At 50.8% G+C, this 18,461-nt stretch overlaps 1 protein-coding gene across 1 annotated transcript; it reads left to right on the forward strand.

The window, feature by feature from the left end:
* The first annotated feature begins 14,111 nt into the window (after window positions 1–14,111).
* Cst6 (cystatin E/M) lies at window positions 14,112–15,563 on the forward strand. Its single transcript, XM_021152618.2, has 3 exons — window positions 14,112–14,400; window positions 14,976–15,101; window positions 15,450–15,563. Exons 1-3 carry the CDS (start codon window positions 14,161–14,163, stop codon window positions 15,531–15,533), a joined length of 450 nt encoding a protein of 149 aa, XP_021008277.1. The 5' UTR covers window positions 14,112–14,160; the 3' UTR covers window positions 15,534–15,563.
* Window positions 15,564–18,461: the final 2,898 nt, after the last annotated feature.

Genomic DNA, 18,461 nt, shown 5'->3' on the forward strand with positions numbered 1-18,461 from the left:
GCCTTTAATGCCAGAACTTGGGAGGCAGAGGCAGGAGGATCTCTGTGAGTTTGAGACCAGCCTGGTCTACATAGTTCCAGGGCAGTTAAGGCTACACAGAGGAACCCTGCCTCAAGAAAAGAAAGAAAAGATGGTGTCTAAAAAACTAGAAACTTAAAACCTGAGTAATGAGATGAACACAGCGTGGGTAAAGAAACTTATCAGTCAAATCCCCACCCAGAATTCATAGCAGAGCTGGAGTCTAGGACGTCTGTGACGTGGCCCAATTGGAACATGGCTTGAGGTGGTCCATGGCCTCAATAGTTAGGGAGATATGAGCATGCGGATCTGAAGTTCAAGGTCATCCTTAGCTACGATGCAAGTCCCAGGCCAGTCTAGGGTGCATGAGATTACATCTCCTAGAGCAAATGGTCTGCAGAGATGGCTCGGGAACTAAACTTGCTGGGAAGTTCAAGTCCATGGCACCCACTTACCACCAGGCATGGTTGCTTGTGCCTTTAGTTCCATCACTCCATTGTGTCAGGGCAGAGAGAGTCCAAGGAGTTCTCTCCAGCCAGCCTGGCTGAAACAGCTTCAGGCTCAGTGAGAGCCTCTCAGTAAGAGGAGTGGAAAACATTAAGGAGGATGCCTCACATCCTCCTCTGGTCTCCACATGATTAGGCAAGGAACCACCCCTCACCACACACATACGCACATGGGGACACAGGCTGGGGATGTAGCTGTGTGGTAGGGTGCCTAGCACTCATGAGCTCATGGGTTCAGTCCCTAGGAGTGAAAAAAGCAAAGGGGACAACAGGATAGGGAACATGGTAGAGGAGCTGAAAGGCTCCAAGGGAGGCTGGGCAGTGGTGGCGCACACCTTTAATCCCAGCCCTCAGGAGGCAGAGGCAGGCAGATCTCTGAGTTTGAGACCAGCCTGGTCGACAGAGTGAGTTCCAGGGCAGCCAGGGCTACACAGAGGAACGCTGTCTTGAAAAAACAAAAAAACCCAAAAAACAAAACCCAAAGACAAAACAAACATACACACAAAGCGCATGGAAAGGTTCACATTGATTAGAAATCAGAAAAACAAATGCCCCTAATGCCTCCCAGACTGCCAAAACCTCAAGTCAGACAATATCAAGGGTTGAGCAAATGGAGCAACAGGAACTGGTCCCCAGTTGGTGGGAGTAAATTGCTATGAGCACTCTGGGAAAACAGCTGAGTATTATTTTGCAAAACTGACACACCCCATGAGCCATCAATTCCATTCTTTGGACTGTGCCCGTAACAAACTGAATACCTGCACCAGGACTTTAAGAAACGCTCACAGCTGCCTAGTCTGTGAGACCCTGCTGTACAGACTGGTGGTTCCAAGTGTGAGCCACAGCAGACAAAGTGAACCAGACCTGTAGTTCAGAGCAAACTCAGCCTGGGTCTACAGAATGAGTACAGCCAGAGCTACACAGAGAAACCCTGTCTCAAAACAAAACAAACTGCTTTTTTTACTCTCAGTATTTTTATGCTTGTGCCTTGCTGTGTGGGCCTGGCTAGCTTGGGATCCACTGTAAAGCCCAGATGGCCTCAAGCTCACGGCAATTCTGCCTTTTAAGGTCTTGAGTGCCAGGATCGCAGTCCCACACAGTGGCCTGCTTCCATCCATGTTCAGAAGTAAATCCTTGCTGAGGGATCCCTAGATCGATAGTAAAGTTAGAAAGGACTCCAAGGAGCTGCTTTCTGCGAAGAATTGGGGGTGCAGCATTGCTCTAGAGCTTGCTTGCATGCAGTGGACACAAAGGGCTAAGAAAGGAAAGTCATCAGTCAAGGTCACCACAGATCTTTGGAGAAGGAGGTTAATGATGACGAGGGGCTTGTAAGTGCAGGTGACAGTTTCTGGTCCGAGGGGAGAAAATTGGTGACACTAAGTATTGAATTGAGCAGGGCTTCTGAAGTAGCTAACTAACAGAGCGGTTACCCAGCATGTGTTAAGTCCTGCGTGCCAGGTCTCTCCTCTCAGAGAACATGAACATGAGTGTTCTGTCCCCTGTTCTGTGTACTGGTGGCATTGCAGAACTATAAGATAAAAGCAAAACCAAAAATCACGTCCCCAGGAGTGCTATGTGTGGCAGTGTGTGACCATGATGCCAGCATGAGCTGGAGAGGCAGCCTGGGCTCTGGAGTAAGACAGTCCCCCAGAACATCAAAACAAGACAAACAGACCATGAAAACAAAACAAGATTTGAGCCTCTAACCATCAGGTGACGAGTCAGAAACTCTCTGACGTGAGTATGCGGAGAGCTCACTCCAGGCTGGGTCTAGGTAACATATGTCGCCCACCTGGAGTGGGGGCTGCAACGCTTACACTGGGTACGTCCAAGGTGCGAAGCAAGGTGCGGTCGCCACCAGCGATGGCCCTGCAGAGATGCCAGATGCAGGGACAACCAAGAGAGCAATAAAAACTCATCCTTGAGTCAGGCTTGGCAATGAACACCTTTAATGTCAGCACTCAAGAGGCGGAGGAGGAGGTGGAGGAGTGAAGCTCTGAGAGTTCTAGACCAGCCTGCTCTATGTAGTTCTAGGATAGCCAGGGTTATATAGACAAACCCCATCTCTAGAGGAAAAAAAAGTTTATGTATAAGTATCTTTAAAAAGAAATATGAATGTAAAATATATGACTGAAAATGCCTAAATTTTATTTTATTTTATTTTTTTCGAGACAGGGTTTCTCTGTATAGCCCTGGCTGTCCTGGAACTCACTCTGTAGACCAGGCTGGCCTCGAACTCAGAAATCTGCCTGCCTCTGCCTCCCAAGTGCTGGGATTACAGACGTGTACTACCACGCCCGGCTGTGAAAAATGCCTAGATTTTAAAGACTGACTGACTCCATCCTTGAGTGAAATAACTCATTTCTCCTTTTAGAAAGGTAGGGATATAGAAGGCATCTTGGGTGCCCCTCGTCACGTGTCTATCCCTGCTTCAGGAAGGTGAGCATGGGTGCCTCAGTTTCCCTCAAGGGCCAAGTTGCTGTTCCCTCTGTAGCTCCCTGCACGACTCCATGTCTGAGTCCCTAGGTCAGAGCACCATTCTTAACTGGCAATGGGAAAGGCTGGCAGCTGGCATCAAGTATTGACCCTGGGTATAAGAAGACCAGAATCTCTGGAGCCCATGTGGACCTCACCACCAGCCCGCAGCCATAGGGGTGTACTAAGAGATAATATCCACATCCCACGCAGAGCCTTGAGACCCCCTGGCTTTTCCATCTTGACAGTCAGGTACAGTCAGGTAGGGGCCTGGCTAAACCTATCCTGACTCAGCCTAAGGCCAGCATGGGGTATAGGAAGGAGAGGCTGGAGCTTCCCCCTGTGGTGGAAGTTTCCTGGAAGGACTTGGGATTACACAGGGCCCTCTCATTCTCTATACTGGACAATGATTGTCCTTGGTCACAGAGAGATGTGGCAGACTGGGGGTTGGCTGCTGGGAGAAGGAGACTGGCTCCAAGCTCACTCTCCCCACTGTGCCCCACCACCCCCTGGAGCTGCCCTGCAACGTTGAGCTCCTTGAAGTCCCCTGGAAGAACACCACTCAGCTTCTAAAGCATGACTGCATGCAGGTGTGACCGGCCCCGGGGTGACAGAGTCAGGGCCCCATGGGAACAAGCATGGTGGAGGCACCTCAGGGCCACGGGCCACGTCTGTTGCAATAAATCTCCAGCTCTGCTTCTTGCACTGCTTTCTCCTGTGTGTTTCACCCACCCTGACCTTCACTCTGCTCCCAGTGACTCTCAGAACCCCACAGCTGGCAGAGCACAGTGCCACCCGGGCCATCTCTGCTGTCCTGGCCCAAGCGGTACAGAGCACACAAGGCTCAACTCTACAATATGGATTCTCAAATGTAGAATCTCAGACAGAGAGGACCACCTTCTGTCCACCACTCCTAAGCACAGCCACAGACTCCCTCCATGTGTAGTGTGACTCCTGCATATGTGATAGTACTAAAGAAACACAGTCAGAGGCTGATGCTCTAAGACTGGCTAGGACGTGGGGTATCGGGGAGCACTCTGGGGTAAGGGGAGCAGCACCCTGATGAGTTTAGTGCACAGAAGCACACTTGGTGGGGCCATGGGTACGACACTGAAGGCCCAGCCTACAGTCCTGTGACTGCTGGTGGCTAGAGATGGCTGGCTGTCCTTCTGAATTACTGGAGGCCACGAGGCTGACAGTCCCTCTTCCATCCTTCCCAAAGGCACAATGCCTTGCCCCAAGGAGCTGGACCCACAGCCCCAGAGGAGCAAACTCAAATGTACTGCACCCAGAGGGGTGAGTCCCCTGGAGAAATAGAACTCAAAGGTACAGATACACTATTTTTAAAATGACCTTATCTGTTTATCTGAGTGTGGGGGTGGGCATGTAGAGACGAGAAGACAAGCTGTGGAATCAGTTCTCCCACCTTGTGGGGCTCGGGGATAAAACTCACTTTTGGCTGAAACCATCATTATCTGCTGAGCCATTTCACCAGCTCCAACCGCAGTGTTCTGTGCAGCCTTACTTGGCTGTCGAAATCCTTTTTGATTCCTCTCCTGAGAAGAACCTGTCAGTACAAGTATCAGACAGACAGACAGACAGGCAGGCAGGCAGACACAGATACTGAGACACAGAGACAGACAGATACAGAGACACAGATACAGAGAGACACCGAGAGAGACAGAGAAAGACAAACAGATGCAAGATGTCTTCAGATGCTCCAAGGACATGCCATGAAAAACATCAACACCCACAGCAAAGTCAACACAGAAGGACCACGCCCCAGAGAGACAACCCAGGGATGGGCACATAGTTCTCAAACTCAAAAGTCTGAGCCCCTTGTGCCCTGCCAAAGGTGTGTTCTGATGCACAGACACGTCACCACACCTGGGGACAGGATGCAGCGAATGAGTACTTTGAGAGCACTAAGTCTCAGCAGTGTCGGGCCCAAGCTGGCAGTGTAGGGGTGGAATGAAAATCACCTTAGTTCAGAGTCTCTGTGACCACCATGGCCGGCAGAGTAATGATCCAAGAGGTAAGAGTTTGGTTCAAAGCCGGGCGTGGTGGCGCACGCCTTTAATCCCAGCACTTGGGAGGCAGAGGCAGGTGGATTTCTGAGTTCGAGGCCAGCCTGGTCTACAAAGTGAGTGCCAGGGCTACACAGAGAAACCCTGTCTCCAAACCCCCCCCCCCCAAAAAAAAAAAGAGTTTGGTTCAACACCTAAGGAGCCAGCGGTGGTTCAACCTTCAAGAGTCCGACCCAGGTATCATACGCCAGCGTCCTCTCTTCACAGTTCACAGTCCCTTCCCCAGGTATCATACCCCCGCGTCCTCTCTTCGCTGCTCACAGTCCCTGCCTTCTAAGTGAGTTGTCATACCTCATTTTGTTTGCTTCCATCTCCCAATTGGTCCCTGCCCATCACTAGGACCCAGTCACCAGATGCCTTGTGGGGGCTGGATTTTGGCTGTTTGGGGCCCAGGCTAAGGTCCTAGGGGCTGTGAGATTAATGCCCTCAAAGCCAAATACAGTAGATAAATATCAGATAGTACTGAGCAAATGAAGAAAAACAGTGTGGTTACTTTCAGGCAAATTTAAGAAGTCAAATCCTGCTTAGTGATCCAAACGTGTGATGAAACTCAATAAAAAAGTGAGAAAATGTTTATTGCTAAAGCCAAAAGCAGAGCCAGGTGTGGCTGCGCATCCTGCAAGCCCAGTATTGGGGGATGGGCAGAGAGTTCCGGGTTAGTGTGGAGCTCCAGGCTGTGTATGGAGATCCTGTTTCAAACAAAGCAAAACAAAAGAGTCAATAATAAAAATTCCTGAGGTCTGGGGATATAGGCCATTAAGAACATTGGCTGAGCTGGGCGTGGTGGTGCACAGCTTTGATCCCAGCACTCGGGAGGCAGAGGCAGGTGGATTTCTGAGTTCAAGGCCAGCCTGTTCTACAAAGTGAGTTCCAGGACAGCCAGGGCTACACAGAGAAACCCTGTCTCGAAAAACCAAAAAAAAAAAAAAAAAAAAAACATTGGCTGAACTTCCCGGGGGCCCAGGTTCAATTCCCAGCACCCAGCATTCACAGCTGCGGGTAATCTCAGTGGTAGGGAATTCGATACAATGCATGTGAAATGAAAGTAAATAAAAAAAAGGAGAAGAAAATATTCCATATTGATTATCTTTGGAGGTAGAAAGGAAGGTAGGAAAAGGTCAAATGAATTGACCTCTCTCTCTCTCTCTCTCTCTCTCTCTCTGTGTGTGTGTGTGTGTGTGTGTGTGTGTGTGTGTGAAAGAGAGAGAGAGAGAGAACATTATTCGTGGACAGGTCAGCAGAGATCAGTGTCACGTGTCTTTCTCAATCACTCTCTACCGTAGTTTTTAGCCAAGGTCTTTTACTGGAACTCGAGTTCACAAGCTTGAGCAGCAGACACTTAGCAACTGAGACATCTTACGGCCACCTCCGTTCGTTTTATGAAGCTGAGTCTCATAAGCCGAGCCCAGGCGCCACCACCAGGCTTGGTTCTCTTGCTGTGGCCTTCTGAATATTGGGATTACAGACATAAACAACCACAGTCAGCTTTGGTATTTCTCTTTCTCTCTCTCTCTTTTTTTATTTGTTTACTTTTGAGCAAGGTCTCACTATATAGCCCTACCTGGGCTGGAACTTGCCAGGCTGCCTCAAACTCACAGAGATCTGCCTACCTCTGCCTCCTGAGTCCTGGGATTAAAGGTGTGAGCCGCCATGTCCAGCACTCTCCTCTCCCTCTCCTCTCCTCTCCTCTCCTCTCCTCTCCTCTCCTCTCCTCTCCTCTCCTCTCCTCTCCTCTCCTCTCCTCTCCTCTCCTCTCCCCTCCCCTCCCCTCCCCTCCCCTCCCCTCCCCTCCTCTCCTCTCCCCTCCCCTCCCCTCCCCTCCCCTCCCCTCCCCTCCCCTCCCCTCCCCTCCCCTCCCCTCCCCTCCCCTCCCCTCCCCTCCCCTCCCCTCCCCTCCCCTCCCCTCCCCTCCCCTCCCCTCCCCTCCTACTTTCCTTTTTTCTCTGTCCTCTTCCTTTGACTCAGAGGACTCATGGGGCCAGGCTAGCTTCAGATTTGCTTTGTAGCTGAGGATGACTTTGAACTTCTGACCCTCCTGCCTCTGCCTCCAGAGTGCTGAGGTCCAGGCATGTGCTATAACACTTGGTGTGGCACTTCTGTTTCTTGACCTGAAGGCTAGAAATATGTGTTGAATCGGTAGTCGCTTGTCAAGGGGAACATAAGGTTTATGCCATTATCTTGGAATAATAGAATTCTAAAAGGGAAACTCTGAGGAAACAGGGCTGGGACAATTGTGGGGCAATTGTGGGACCACTGTGTATTGATTACTGATTGTCCTGCCAGGGATCCTTAACGGCGAAGCAGGGCCATGTGTGCATCTCACCCTGGAAGGCAGCTGTAAGCAGGACCCAGAGGTGGCTGCAGCTACTTCCTGGAAGGCTTCTCCCTGTCTGTTGGTCCACACTAACTTCGTTCTTTGGCTTTCTTTCTTTTTTCTGACTGTTTTCCTTCACCAGCTTCAGGAAGCCCAGCTGCCTTGGCGATCGTTCGTTCTTATGGCGAGAGTCTTGCCCTTACCTTGCTTGTTTAGGATGAGATTCACAGAGTGCTGAGGCTCTTCCTTGTGGGGCACTTTTTTGTTGTTGTTGTTTTTGTTTTTGTTTTTCGAGACAGGGTTTCTCTGTGCAGCCCTGGCTGTCCTGGAACTCACTCTGTAGACCAGGCTGGCCTCGAACTCAGAAATCCAGAAATCCACCTGCCTCTGCCTCCCCAGTGCTGGGATTAAAGGCGTGCGCCATGCCCAGCTTGTGGGGCACTTCTTGAACAGTGCCATTACCTTAGTGTCTACAATATCAGCCTTCTTGTGGACTCTCCTGTATGTGACCAAGGGTACAACTCCAAGTTTCCTAAGAGGCCTAAAGGAAGGCACTAAGTGCCCCTCCTATTCCCGCTGTATTTGTCATTTTCGTGAGTTGCCACAGCAGACTTCTTTTAAGATCTAAAAACAAAATGGGCAGTGGTGGTACACAGCTTTTTTTTTTTTTTCACACAGACACATTCTTTTTTTTTAAGATTTATTTATTTTATGTATATGAGTACACTGTAGCTGTCTTCAGACACACCAGAATCGGGCATCAGATCTCATTACAGATGGTTGTGAGCCACCATGTAGTTGCTGGGAATTGAACTCAGGACCTCTGGAAGAGCAGTCAGTGCTCTTAACCACTTATCCAGCACCCTCCCCCCCATTTTTGTTATGTGTTTTGTTTTGTTTTGTTTTGTTTTGTTTTGTTTTGTTTTGTTTTGTTTTGTTTTGAGACAGGGTTTCCCTACGTATCTCTGGCTGTCCTAGGACTCGTTGTATAGACCAGGCTGGCCTTGAACTCACAGGTGTGTATCCACCTGCCTCTGCCTTCACAGTGCTGAGATTAAAGCATATGCCACCATACCCAGCTATTTTTACTTTATGTGTATGAGTGCTTGCCTGCATGGATATTGGCCTGTGTACCACACATGTGCAGTGCCAGAACAGGCCATGACAGTGTTATCTGCTCTAGAACTGGAGGTATGGGCAGCTGTGAGTTGTAGTGTGGATGCTGAGAGTCAAATCCTGGTCCTTGAAAGAGAAGCAAACGCCTGTCATCTCTGAGCTGTCTCTCTAGCAGGGATGTGGTCTTCTAAAGGGAGAGTTGATTTCTCTGGGGTGAAGGGATTTCTGCTGAGAGTCCTAGAAAATTGTAAGTTTACGGATGGGAAGGGAGACAGGCCCTAACCAGATGCTAAGTGTGTTAGAACCCCTGATTCTCAACTGGTGAAAGACTTCAACCAGATTCTAGCGTGAGGAAGTCCTTTTCCTTCACGTCTGGAGTTTCCCCTTCTTCCTATCCTGCCTCACAGGCCTTACCCACATACATGACACTATCATACAGGCCCAGGTGTACTTAGGCAAGGTCTTGGTTAAACCACAGCCTACCCGTACTTCAGCTCTAATTCTGCCAGACTGTAGCCAAAGCCAAGCAAGGAAGGGAGACCTCCATTTATCTCCTCTTCTCTGGCTCCAGGTTTTTTGTTTGTTTGTTTTTCGAGGCAGGGTTTTTCTGTATACCCCTGTGTCCTAGAACTCACTCTGTAGACCAGGCTGGCCTCGACACAGACATCTGCCTGCCTCTGCCTCCCAAGTGCTGGGATTAAAGGCGTGCGCCACCATTGCCCTGCCCTCTGGCTCAGTCTGTGTTGGTTATCTGTCTTAGTCCACCTGGCTCTGGCCCTTGTTGTGACTGTGTGTAACAGACAGGCTCTCTACACTGTTCACTTCCCATTTGTCTCTCTGGCTTTCCTACAGGCTTTGTTTCTGAAGGGTCTGAAACCTGCTTCGTCCCTCCCTTGAGCCGTGGGCTGTGCCTGAGACAAATTGCCAGGCCATGAACCCTTTATCAAGGTCCCATATTGCAACCCACATAAGTTCCTGGATCAGTCCTGGGGCAGGGCAGCAGGGGACAAAGGGCCTTCAGAGTGTATAGTATAACCAGATCCAACTGGGTTAGCCTACCAAAGAGACCAAGGCTGGCGTGCTGATGGGGAAAGCAAACCTGGTGAGGGAAGATAGGAATGCCTTTTCTAGTATCTGTGTACAGTGTTCAGTGTGCTGGGCCTACCTGCCCACTGGGCTGAGAACATGGGTGAGCCTGTCCCTCATCCTTGCTCCCTGCCAGCATTTGATCCCTCAGCCCCTCTCATCTTTAGTGCTCAGATGTGGTCTAGAGATTGTGACAAACCAGCTCACTAATTCAAGGGCCATTGGGAATCTCTCCTTCCATCCCTGAGAAGGAAGAAACGGGGGCTACTTGAACGAACATAGCCCAGAGCACTTCCTTACGCTGTGGTATTGAAGGCATGATGTGGGAGCTGACAGTCATCCTTCATGATCTAGATGTCCCCTCCACACAAAGATCAGGACGCTCTGAGTGTCGTTGCTAGGTCTGGATGGAGTGCCAGTAGACCTGTGTTCAACAAAATTGTCTTTACGCCCAGAGATCGGAAGGAATTTGCTCCATTGCCCTGAGCCTCACCTCTGTTCCACAGGGAACAGACTGGAAACCTCAACCAGCTGCATAAGGGAAGGCATTTAGGGGAACTCCTCCATGGAGTCACTGGTGGATTACAGGTGACCTTTAGTCACTGTTGGGCCACAGGTGTCCTTGTTATAAAAGTTTCTTTCCAGGATGTGGTATGACAGCAAGAGCCTGAAGAGTGGAATGTCTTCCACCTACCTAAAGACTCGGGCAAGAGAATTCAAGATCTGCTGGGCTAGGAGCCAGAGAAGACTTGTGGACAACCTAGGCTGGGGGTCTCTGGGCCACAGTACAACTGGAGACTGTCCTGTGGCCAGTGGGGATAGGCAATTTTTAGCTTATTCTTGGCCCAAGACCTTTGCAGGATGGAGCAGCACACCTGTAAATGTCATTTCTCCACGAAGTGGACCTTATATCCCTGTGGAACAGACTGGGGTTAATACCCTGGGACATTGGTGGCATGTGGGAGCTACTCCAGGTGCCTACTGACCCTTTCTTTCCCTTTGGTCTCATTTCTTAGAAGGAGGAGATGATGGCCACTGCTCTGCAGAGCCACCATGAGAGTGAAATATGTCAGGCCCTGGGACAAAGTATGGCAAGACGCTGGAATTTTCAATTACCGTTCTAGGCCCTTCTTTCTCTCCAAGACTCCAGTTTAGCCAAATGGCCTCAGATTGACTCTCTGAATGATGCATTTGTAAAAGAGCCCACCTACCTTGGTGCTTTTGAAAAGTGATCATTGTGCTGAAAGGCCCTTGGACATTGCTAGATTGCATGTTAGAGACTTGTTGGCTTCACGGGCAGTGGACAAGAGGGCAGGGATCAGTAGCCCAGGAACTCATCTACTCTCTGCATCAGTGATTGGTGTGTGCAGAGGCCAGAACTCAGTAAGTGCCCTTTTCACTTGTGTTCCACCTTATTTTCTGAGATGGGGTCTCTCACGGAATCAGGAGCTCATTAGTTCAGCCAGCTGGGTTGGCCAGAGCTCCTGGCACCAGCCTGTTTTCTCTGCGGGTGTGGAGGATCTGAACTGAGATCCACACGCTTGTGTGGCAGGCGCTTTACTAATCAAGCCTTCGCTCCAGCCCCTCCAACTGAGGAATTCTTGAGGGAGCTGTAGGAGGTACACATGGCTGTAACTGAATCCCATGACAGGTGAGCTCAGAGCTGGGGAGGCTTCCTGGCCCCTTGGTTCTGCTTCACCCCCGAGTCCCTTGTGAGCTGTCTTGTTTCTTGTTCTACCCTCTTCCCAGGGTCCCCAACTTAGGGTTTCCAACTCAGGGACCCTGCCTGGTTTAGATCAAGATTGGCATAGTTATCTTCTAAATTGGTGTCTATGGACCTGCACCAAACTTGTGGTCTTAGGGTGGTAGTTCTTTGTCTTTTTTTTGGGGGGGGGAAGCTGAGGGGACAACAAAGACTCATAAGTCTCCCTATGTATCCTTGGCCTGGGACTCACTCTGTACACCAGACTAGTCTTGAACTCACAGAGCTCTGCCTGCCTCTGCTGCCGAGTGCTGGGATTACAGGTGGGATCCCCTGGGCCTGGCAGTTTGTCTTTCATAGCTGGGCTGTTGGGTGGAGCAAGCTCGTAGCTGGATGGGGAGCGATCACACTGGGGGTCCAGAATCACTGCGTCACGAGCCTGGCATGCTCAAAGGTCTAGAACTGGAGGAAGAGTGTTCTCGGTGCCTGCCTGTAATAGTCACCACAGCGGAGCAATGGCTTCTCAAGTTCTAACTGTCTGCTAGGTGCTGAAAGCAGCCTCTTCTTTCAAGTTCCATTTAGGACCCTCAGGGAGGGCCCGTAAGTGGCCCTCAGTGGGTAAAGATGCTTGCTGCCAAGGCTGAAGACCTGGGTTCAAACTTCAGACCCCCCTGGTGGAAAGAGAGAACCAGTTCTGGAAAAATGACCTCTGACCTGCGTGTGCACGCTATGGCATGCACACACACATCTCTCATCTTCTGCGTGTGCATGCTATGGCACGCGCACATATGCACCTCTCCCATGCTGAGGCATGAACATTTCTCTTTTTAAAAAAGTAATAAAAAATAGATAAGTAAAGTGAAAAAAAAAAAAAAGAAAAGAGGGAAAGTGGCAAGCCGGGCGTGGTGGCGCACGCCTTTAATCCCAGCACTCGGGAGGCAGAGGCAGGCGGATTTCTGAGTTCGAGGCCAGCCTGGTCTACAGAGTGAGTTCCAGGACAGCCAGGGCTATACAGAGAAACCCTGTCTCGAAAAACCAAAAAAAAAAAAAAAAAAAGAGGGAAAGTGGCATTGAGCTAGTCAGAAAACATGAAATAAGATGCCCGGGGAAAGAAACTTTGCCAGGGCAGCCCACGTGCAGCCGCCATGGGGTGGCTGATCTGCTCCTACCCCACTGGATGTCCAGTGTCCTTAGGGATAACAACCAGGAACCGTCATTGTCAGAAGAACAGCTTTAGGAAAAAAGACTTGTCATCCTATTTCCCATAGGACACCCAGGCCCTGAGTGACTATCCAAAGCCTCCCAGTTAGAAAGATGGCAACTGGTGTGACACGCCCCTCTTTGGAGGCAAGTCTTTCTTTTCAAACTCAGCCTGAGCTAAGAACATAGATGTGAACTTGACCTGGTAGCACAGGCCTGTAATTCCTGCCAGGAGGCTGAAGCTGGGAAGCCACAGACTCAAGGCCTGCAGTCTACAGAGAAAGGGCTTCACGGTTAGCCCAGTCTATAGAGCAAGGGCCTCATGGTCAGCCTGGGTGATCAACAAGTCCCTATCTAAAGATAAGGAGTAAAATGAGGGCTGCATGCCGGGCGTGGTGGCACACGCCTTTAATCCCAGCACTTGGGAGGCGGAGGCAGGCAGATCTCTGAGTACGAGGCCAACCTGGTCTACAGAGTGAGTTCCAGGAGAGCCAGGGATACACAGAGAAACCCTGTCTTGAAAAAAAAACAAAAACAAAAGCAAAAAAAAACGAGGGCTGCAGGTGAAGTGTTTGCCCAGCATGCACAAGACCCTAGGTTCAAGCCCAGCAAAATGAAATGAGGCTGGGGACATTAGTTGGTAGAGTGCTTGTCTCTAACACGCATGAAGCCCTGGATTCTGTTCTCAGCACCAAATAAAATATGATGGTAATGCTAGCACTTGGAAGGGAGAAGCAGGGAGATCAGGAGTTCAAAGTCATCCTGAGCTATGAAATTCAAGGTCAGCCAGGGACACACAAGATCTTATTTTATAGCGTACACACACACACACACACACACACACACAAGACTTAGGCTCTTCAGTATACTTACTTACTAGGGACCAGTTGAAATCGTTGCGCATATTACTTCTCCCTCTGTGCCATGGCGTCCCACCTCTGCAAAGTGAAAGGGTCAGCCAACCGGGTCCACCATGGCTGGGAGGGACAGTAGTGCTGGCTTGAGTAGTAAGGACTCCTACCCACCGTTTGCATGGCACCCGGCCTCTCTTAGGCTCTTTACCTGTGTCAGTTCATCGATCCTTATATCATTTATTTTTCAGAAGAAGAAACGCAGGCTGCGAGTTATAATTTCTCTAAAAACGGCACGATAAGAAAATGGTGGCAGCGCGGGGCATGGTGGCGCATGCCTTTAATCCCAGCACTCGGGAGGCAGAGGCAGGTGATTTCTGAGTTCGAGACCAGTCTGGTCTACAAAGTGAGTTCCAGGACAGCCAGGGCTATACAGAGAAACTCTGTCTCGAAAAAAACAAACAAACAAGAAAGAAAAAAGGAAATGATAAAATGATGGCAGTAAGAATGTAACCGTATAATTGCTTTTGACAACTCAAACGTCAGGGCCCTGGTATGAACTGTTCTCTCCCTCCTGGGAGATAGGAATGATAGGCCAACATCTTTACACGTAGAGGTCCTGGGACCTGAGTGCCACCTCTGGTTCTTACACTGTGTAGGTAGGGGAGGTGCACCCGCCTCCAGGCACCTGCAAGCGGGTCCAGGCTTGCTAAGGAAACAAGCAGGCGTTGGGCGGGGCCGGGAGGGGCCCGCGAAGGCTGTAAAAGCCGCGCAGGATGGAACTCCAGACACCGAATCCGCGGCTATGGAGCGTCCTCACTTCCCGCTGGCGATGGGCCTTGGCCTGCTCGCATTCTGCCTCCTGACCCTGTCCCCGGACGCCCGCGCCGAGCTGCGGAGCCGCAGGACCGGAGAACGCCAGAACTTGTCACCCACTGACCCACGGGTGCAAAAGGCCGCACAGGCAGCTGTGGCCAGCTACAATATGGGCAGCGACAGCCTCTACTACTTCCGAGACACCAAAGTCATCGATGCAAAATATCAGGTGCGGTGGCTGGGACAGAGGTTGTGGGACAGGTTATGGGACAGAGTGGCTGTGGAGAGGGACAATTTGGAGAGGGACAGGGACAGGGACAGGGGACGAGGACAGGGGACAGGAGACAAGCAGAGAGCTGCTTGGCTTGCTACCAAACACAAGGGGGCACTAAAACCAACCATAACCCCCAGACCTTTCTATGAAATACTTCAAAACAAAACAGATAAGAAGCAAAGTCCTCTGGTAACCATCTAACTATCTAACTGTCAAAGAAATGCAGGATCCAGCCTCCTTTGGCATACCTAACCTCACTTCCCCAGCCTGCCAGGTGGAGTGGGAGGGCCCAGGGTAGGTACTACATACCATTCACCTTCACAGTCTAGCTGCTGACTAGAGCTCTCCAGCTTTTTGCCCAGCCTAGGGCTCTGCTCACACACAGAAGTTCCCGCCTCCACTCCAGGTCTGAATATGTAGGTCAGCGGGTTGCATTTGCCTGGGAGAGTGGAGACTCTTAGAGGGAGGGTAAGCATAGACACACGGGGTGGACTCCCAGGCATCTCTCACCTGCCCTGTTTGGTTCCCAGCTGGTGGCTGGCATCAAGTACTACCTGACTTTGGACATAGAAAGCACAGAGTGCCGAAAGACCAGAGTCTCTGGAGAACACATGGACCTCACCACCTGCCCTCTGGCTGCAGGGGGGCAGCAGGAGGTAACAGCACCGACCCCATCCCAACCCTGTGTAGGGTCTGAGGCCCTTAGCTTGTCTATCCTGACCAGTCTATCTGGTCAGGCAAAAGCTTGGCTCCACCTGTTCGGTTTGGCTCTTGTATGACTCAGGCCAGGGTGGAGTGCAGAAAAGAGAGACTGGGGATTCCTCTTGGGGTAGGAGTTGCCTGAGATAAACCTGGGAGCGTCTCCTGCCTTCTGATTCCATGTTTTGGGACCACTCATGGTCTGTCCCCGGCTCCATAGAGACGTGGCCGCCAGGGGGCTGACTTCTGGGAGGAGGAGGTCGCTGCCAATCTCACCCTCCTTGTCCTCTGTGCTTCCCTCTCAGAAACTGCGTTGCAACTTTGAGCTCCTTGAAGTCCCCTGGAAGAACACCACTCAGCTTCTAAAGCATGACTGCGTGCAGGTGTGACCGGCCCCGGGGTGACAGAGTCAGGGCCCCATGGAAACAAGCATGGTGGAGGTGCCTCAGGGCCACGGGCCACGTCTGTTGCAATAAATCTCCAGCTCTGCTTCTTGCACTGCTTTCTCCTGTGTGTTTCACTCACCCTGACCCTCACTCTGCTACCAGTGACTCTCAGCTGGGTACCATATCCTTACCCTCCAGGGGAGCCCCTACTGATCCCTCCGAGGCAGTACTGAGGGTATGGTCCTCAGATGGAAGCCCCTCTTCCAGACATTTTCAGTGGCCTCAGAGGAGGAAAGAACGGCACAGAAGATGGATACCCGAGACTAGCTACAGTAGGGATGTCTGTGTGAGCCAGTCCAGCCTCTCTCCCAGCCAGGGTTCATGCTGGGACTCCGAGGAGGAGGGTGTCAAAACCTGGGGTCAGGAGGGTTGCAAAGCCTGATGGCTCAGGCCAGTGAGTTTATTAGTGTCACAGCCCCTGTTATTGCTCTCAAATGGTGAAGCAGCAAAGAGCACCAGCCAGCAGGCTTACAGGGCACTCATGAGACCTTGCTTGCTTTTGCAAGGTACATTCTGCGACAGCAACAAAGCCTTTCATATCTCGGTAGCTGGAATGTTTTTCTTTTTTCTGAGGAAGGGTTTTTCTGCATAGCCCTAGCTGTCTTAGCACTCACTCTGTAGACCAGGCTGGCCTCAAACTGAGAGGTCCACCTGCCTCCGCCTCCCAAGTACTGGGATCACAGGCGTGCACCATTCCAACTCAGCATGTCTGGGACATTTGACCACATATATATTGGGGGAATGTCAAGTTCTCAGACTACAGCCCTCTAAGGCTCTGACACCAGGCCTTGTGGGCATGACTCTGGCTACATGAGGGACCTCCAAGCAGTCTCCAATCCAGTCCAGTCCCCTCATCAGCTAGCTCGTGAAGGGAAGCCCCTATCCTGCTGAACTCTCAGTACTGAACAGTTGTGTAAGATGGCTGCTCAACTCCATGGGCCCCACAGGACTGGGTTCCCAGCTCACAAAGATTCTCGTATGTACTGGCGGCTGGAGGTGACTTTCTCTCCTGAGTCCCTTAGGCCAGAGGTCATGAAGCCAGTACATGCCCCTCACATCCTTCCCAGGGGTATTTTCTCAGAGTTTTGCTCTGGGCAAGATTCCTAAATGATCCTGAGCCATGGAGTTCCAGAGGGGACAAGAGCTGCTATCTAGGAGGGGTCACTCTCACAGGAGGGACAGGGACCAGTCAATGTCATGTTGGAGTGAAGGAAGCAGGTGTTAGATTCTTTGTAAATTTCTTTGTAGTTGTAATTCTTGTTATACACATGGTCAAACAGTTAGGGGAGGCAGTCCCAGGACCCATTCAGGTGCCTGTGGACATGTCCTGAAGATGCTAGCAACACAGCCTAGAGACAGAAGCAGAGGCACCAGGCAGAATGCACACACATTGGAGAAGCATTAAGTAACTCAGAGATGAGTATACAGCACCCCTCCCTCCAAGCCAGCACTTACATCACATCCAGAAGTCTTGTTCAGATACACCAACATGCATCTAACCTGGGGACAGGCCATAGTCACCAGTTGCTTTGAGAGCATCAGAAGGTGCTAGGCTCAAGCTGGCATCACCGGGGTAGCAGGGAGGGTAACCAGACAGCTGCTCTTCACTATCTCACACCTCCTTCCTAAGAAAGGTCTCACACCTAACTTGTTCCTGTCTGACTCTCCCACCCCACTTCTGTGACCTCATGAACACCAGGGCAGCTGGGGTTCCATCTACTGCCTTCAAAGGCCACGACATGGAGGGAATGGAGGCTGAGTGTCACCTGGGAAACCTGACACACCGGGGGACTGGATTTGATATTGAGAGGGGACTCACAGCCCTGCTTCTACTGGAACCTGATACCCATGACAGTGCAGTTTGTGCTATGCAGTCACTGCTTGGAAGGATTCCCAAGTTCCATCAACTAGAAGATACCAAGCATGGAGCCAGTATAGGGCAGGTGACAGGAAATACTTGTTGGATGAATGTGTGAGGGCTGGGGGGGGGGGGTGGCAAGAGTCGGGACGTCTGTATCTAGTGGCTTCTCCACCCCTGGAATTGGTGCCCAAATCCCAGATGGTATTTCCTTGATGTGTTCCTGGGCATGATTAAGCAAGGGTTAGGGAGAGGAGCCGCCACCGAGCGATGCTCTGTCTTAAGTTTCTGGAGAAAGAACTGCTGCCTGGACCAGACCAGTGGTGTGGCCCTCCAACCTCCACAACCCTCTAGATTGGCTTCTACTAAGAGCAATATGGTTAGAAATGATGGAAGATGGCTGACCCTTGATGGGGAGCCCCTGAGCCAGAACTGAGTTTCACCTCGACTCAATGCTCAGTATAGACAAGAGTCCCATTGTGTCCCACTGTGGACACAGGCTCTGGACATCCTGCCTGGGCTCCGATGAGTCAGACCCATGGGACTCATCTGAGCCTTAAAGCAGCTGGGCAGAAGTAGCCATTCATTGTCTTTGGCCGTCTCCCAAAAGCAACTGGTCCTTGTCACATGGCCCTGTCTCCATCCACTAGAAGGATAAGAGGCCTTCTCTAGGCCTCCACTGAGGTTGTGTGGCTCACTTCAGTGGGGAAGGTGATGTCAATGACCTTTAACTTACAGGGTTTTTTTTTTTTTTAAGAATTTTATTTTAATCTAAATGTTTGTGTCTCTGTGTGTGGATTGTACATGTGAGTGCAGTGCCCACGGAGACCGGCGGATCTTTAGATCTGAGTTACAGGTGGCTGTGAGCCGTCTGATGTGGGTACTGGGAACTGCACTTGGTTCCTTCTGAAGAGCAGGAAGTGATCTTTGCCCTCTAAGGTCCAAGCCATCTCCACAGCTCTTCTCGCTCTCTTTTAAACCTCTGGTTCTTTTAAATTATTTATTTTTGGTTT

The sequence above is a fragment of the Mus caroli genome, unplaced genomic scaffold (assembly GCF_978045245.1).
Source record: "Mus caroli unplaced genomic scaffold, Mus_caroli_1 scaffold_20, whole genome shotgun sequence".
NCBI lineage: Eukaryota > Metazoa > Chordata > Mammalia > Rodentia > Muridae > Mus > Mus caroli.

Coding starts and splice junctions, on each gene's coding strand:
- Cst6 (XM_021152618.2), top strand. CDS start 14,161: ATGGAGCGTCCTCACTTCCCGCTGGCGATGGGCCTTGGCCTGCTCGCA. Junction 14,401..14,975: donor TCATCGATGCAAAATATCAG/GTGCGGTGGCTG, acceptor TTTGGTTCCCAG/CTGGTGGCTGGCATCAAGTA. Junction 15,102..15,449: donor CTGCAGGGGGGCAGCAGGAG/GTAACAGCACCG, acceptor CTTCCCTCTCAG/AAACTGCGTTGCAACTTTGA.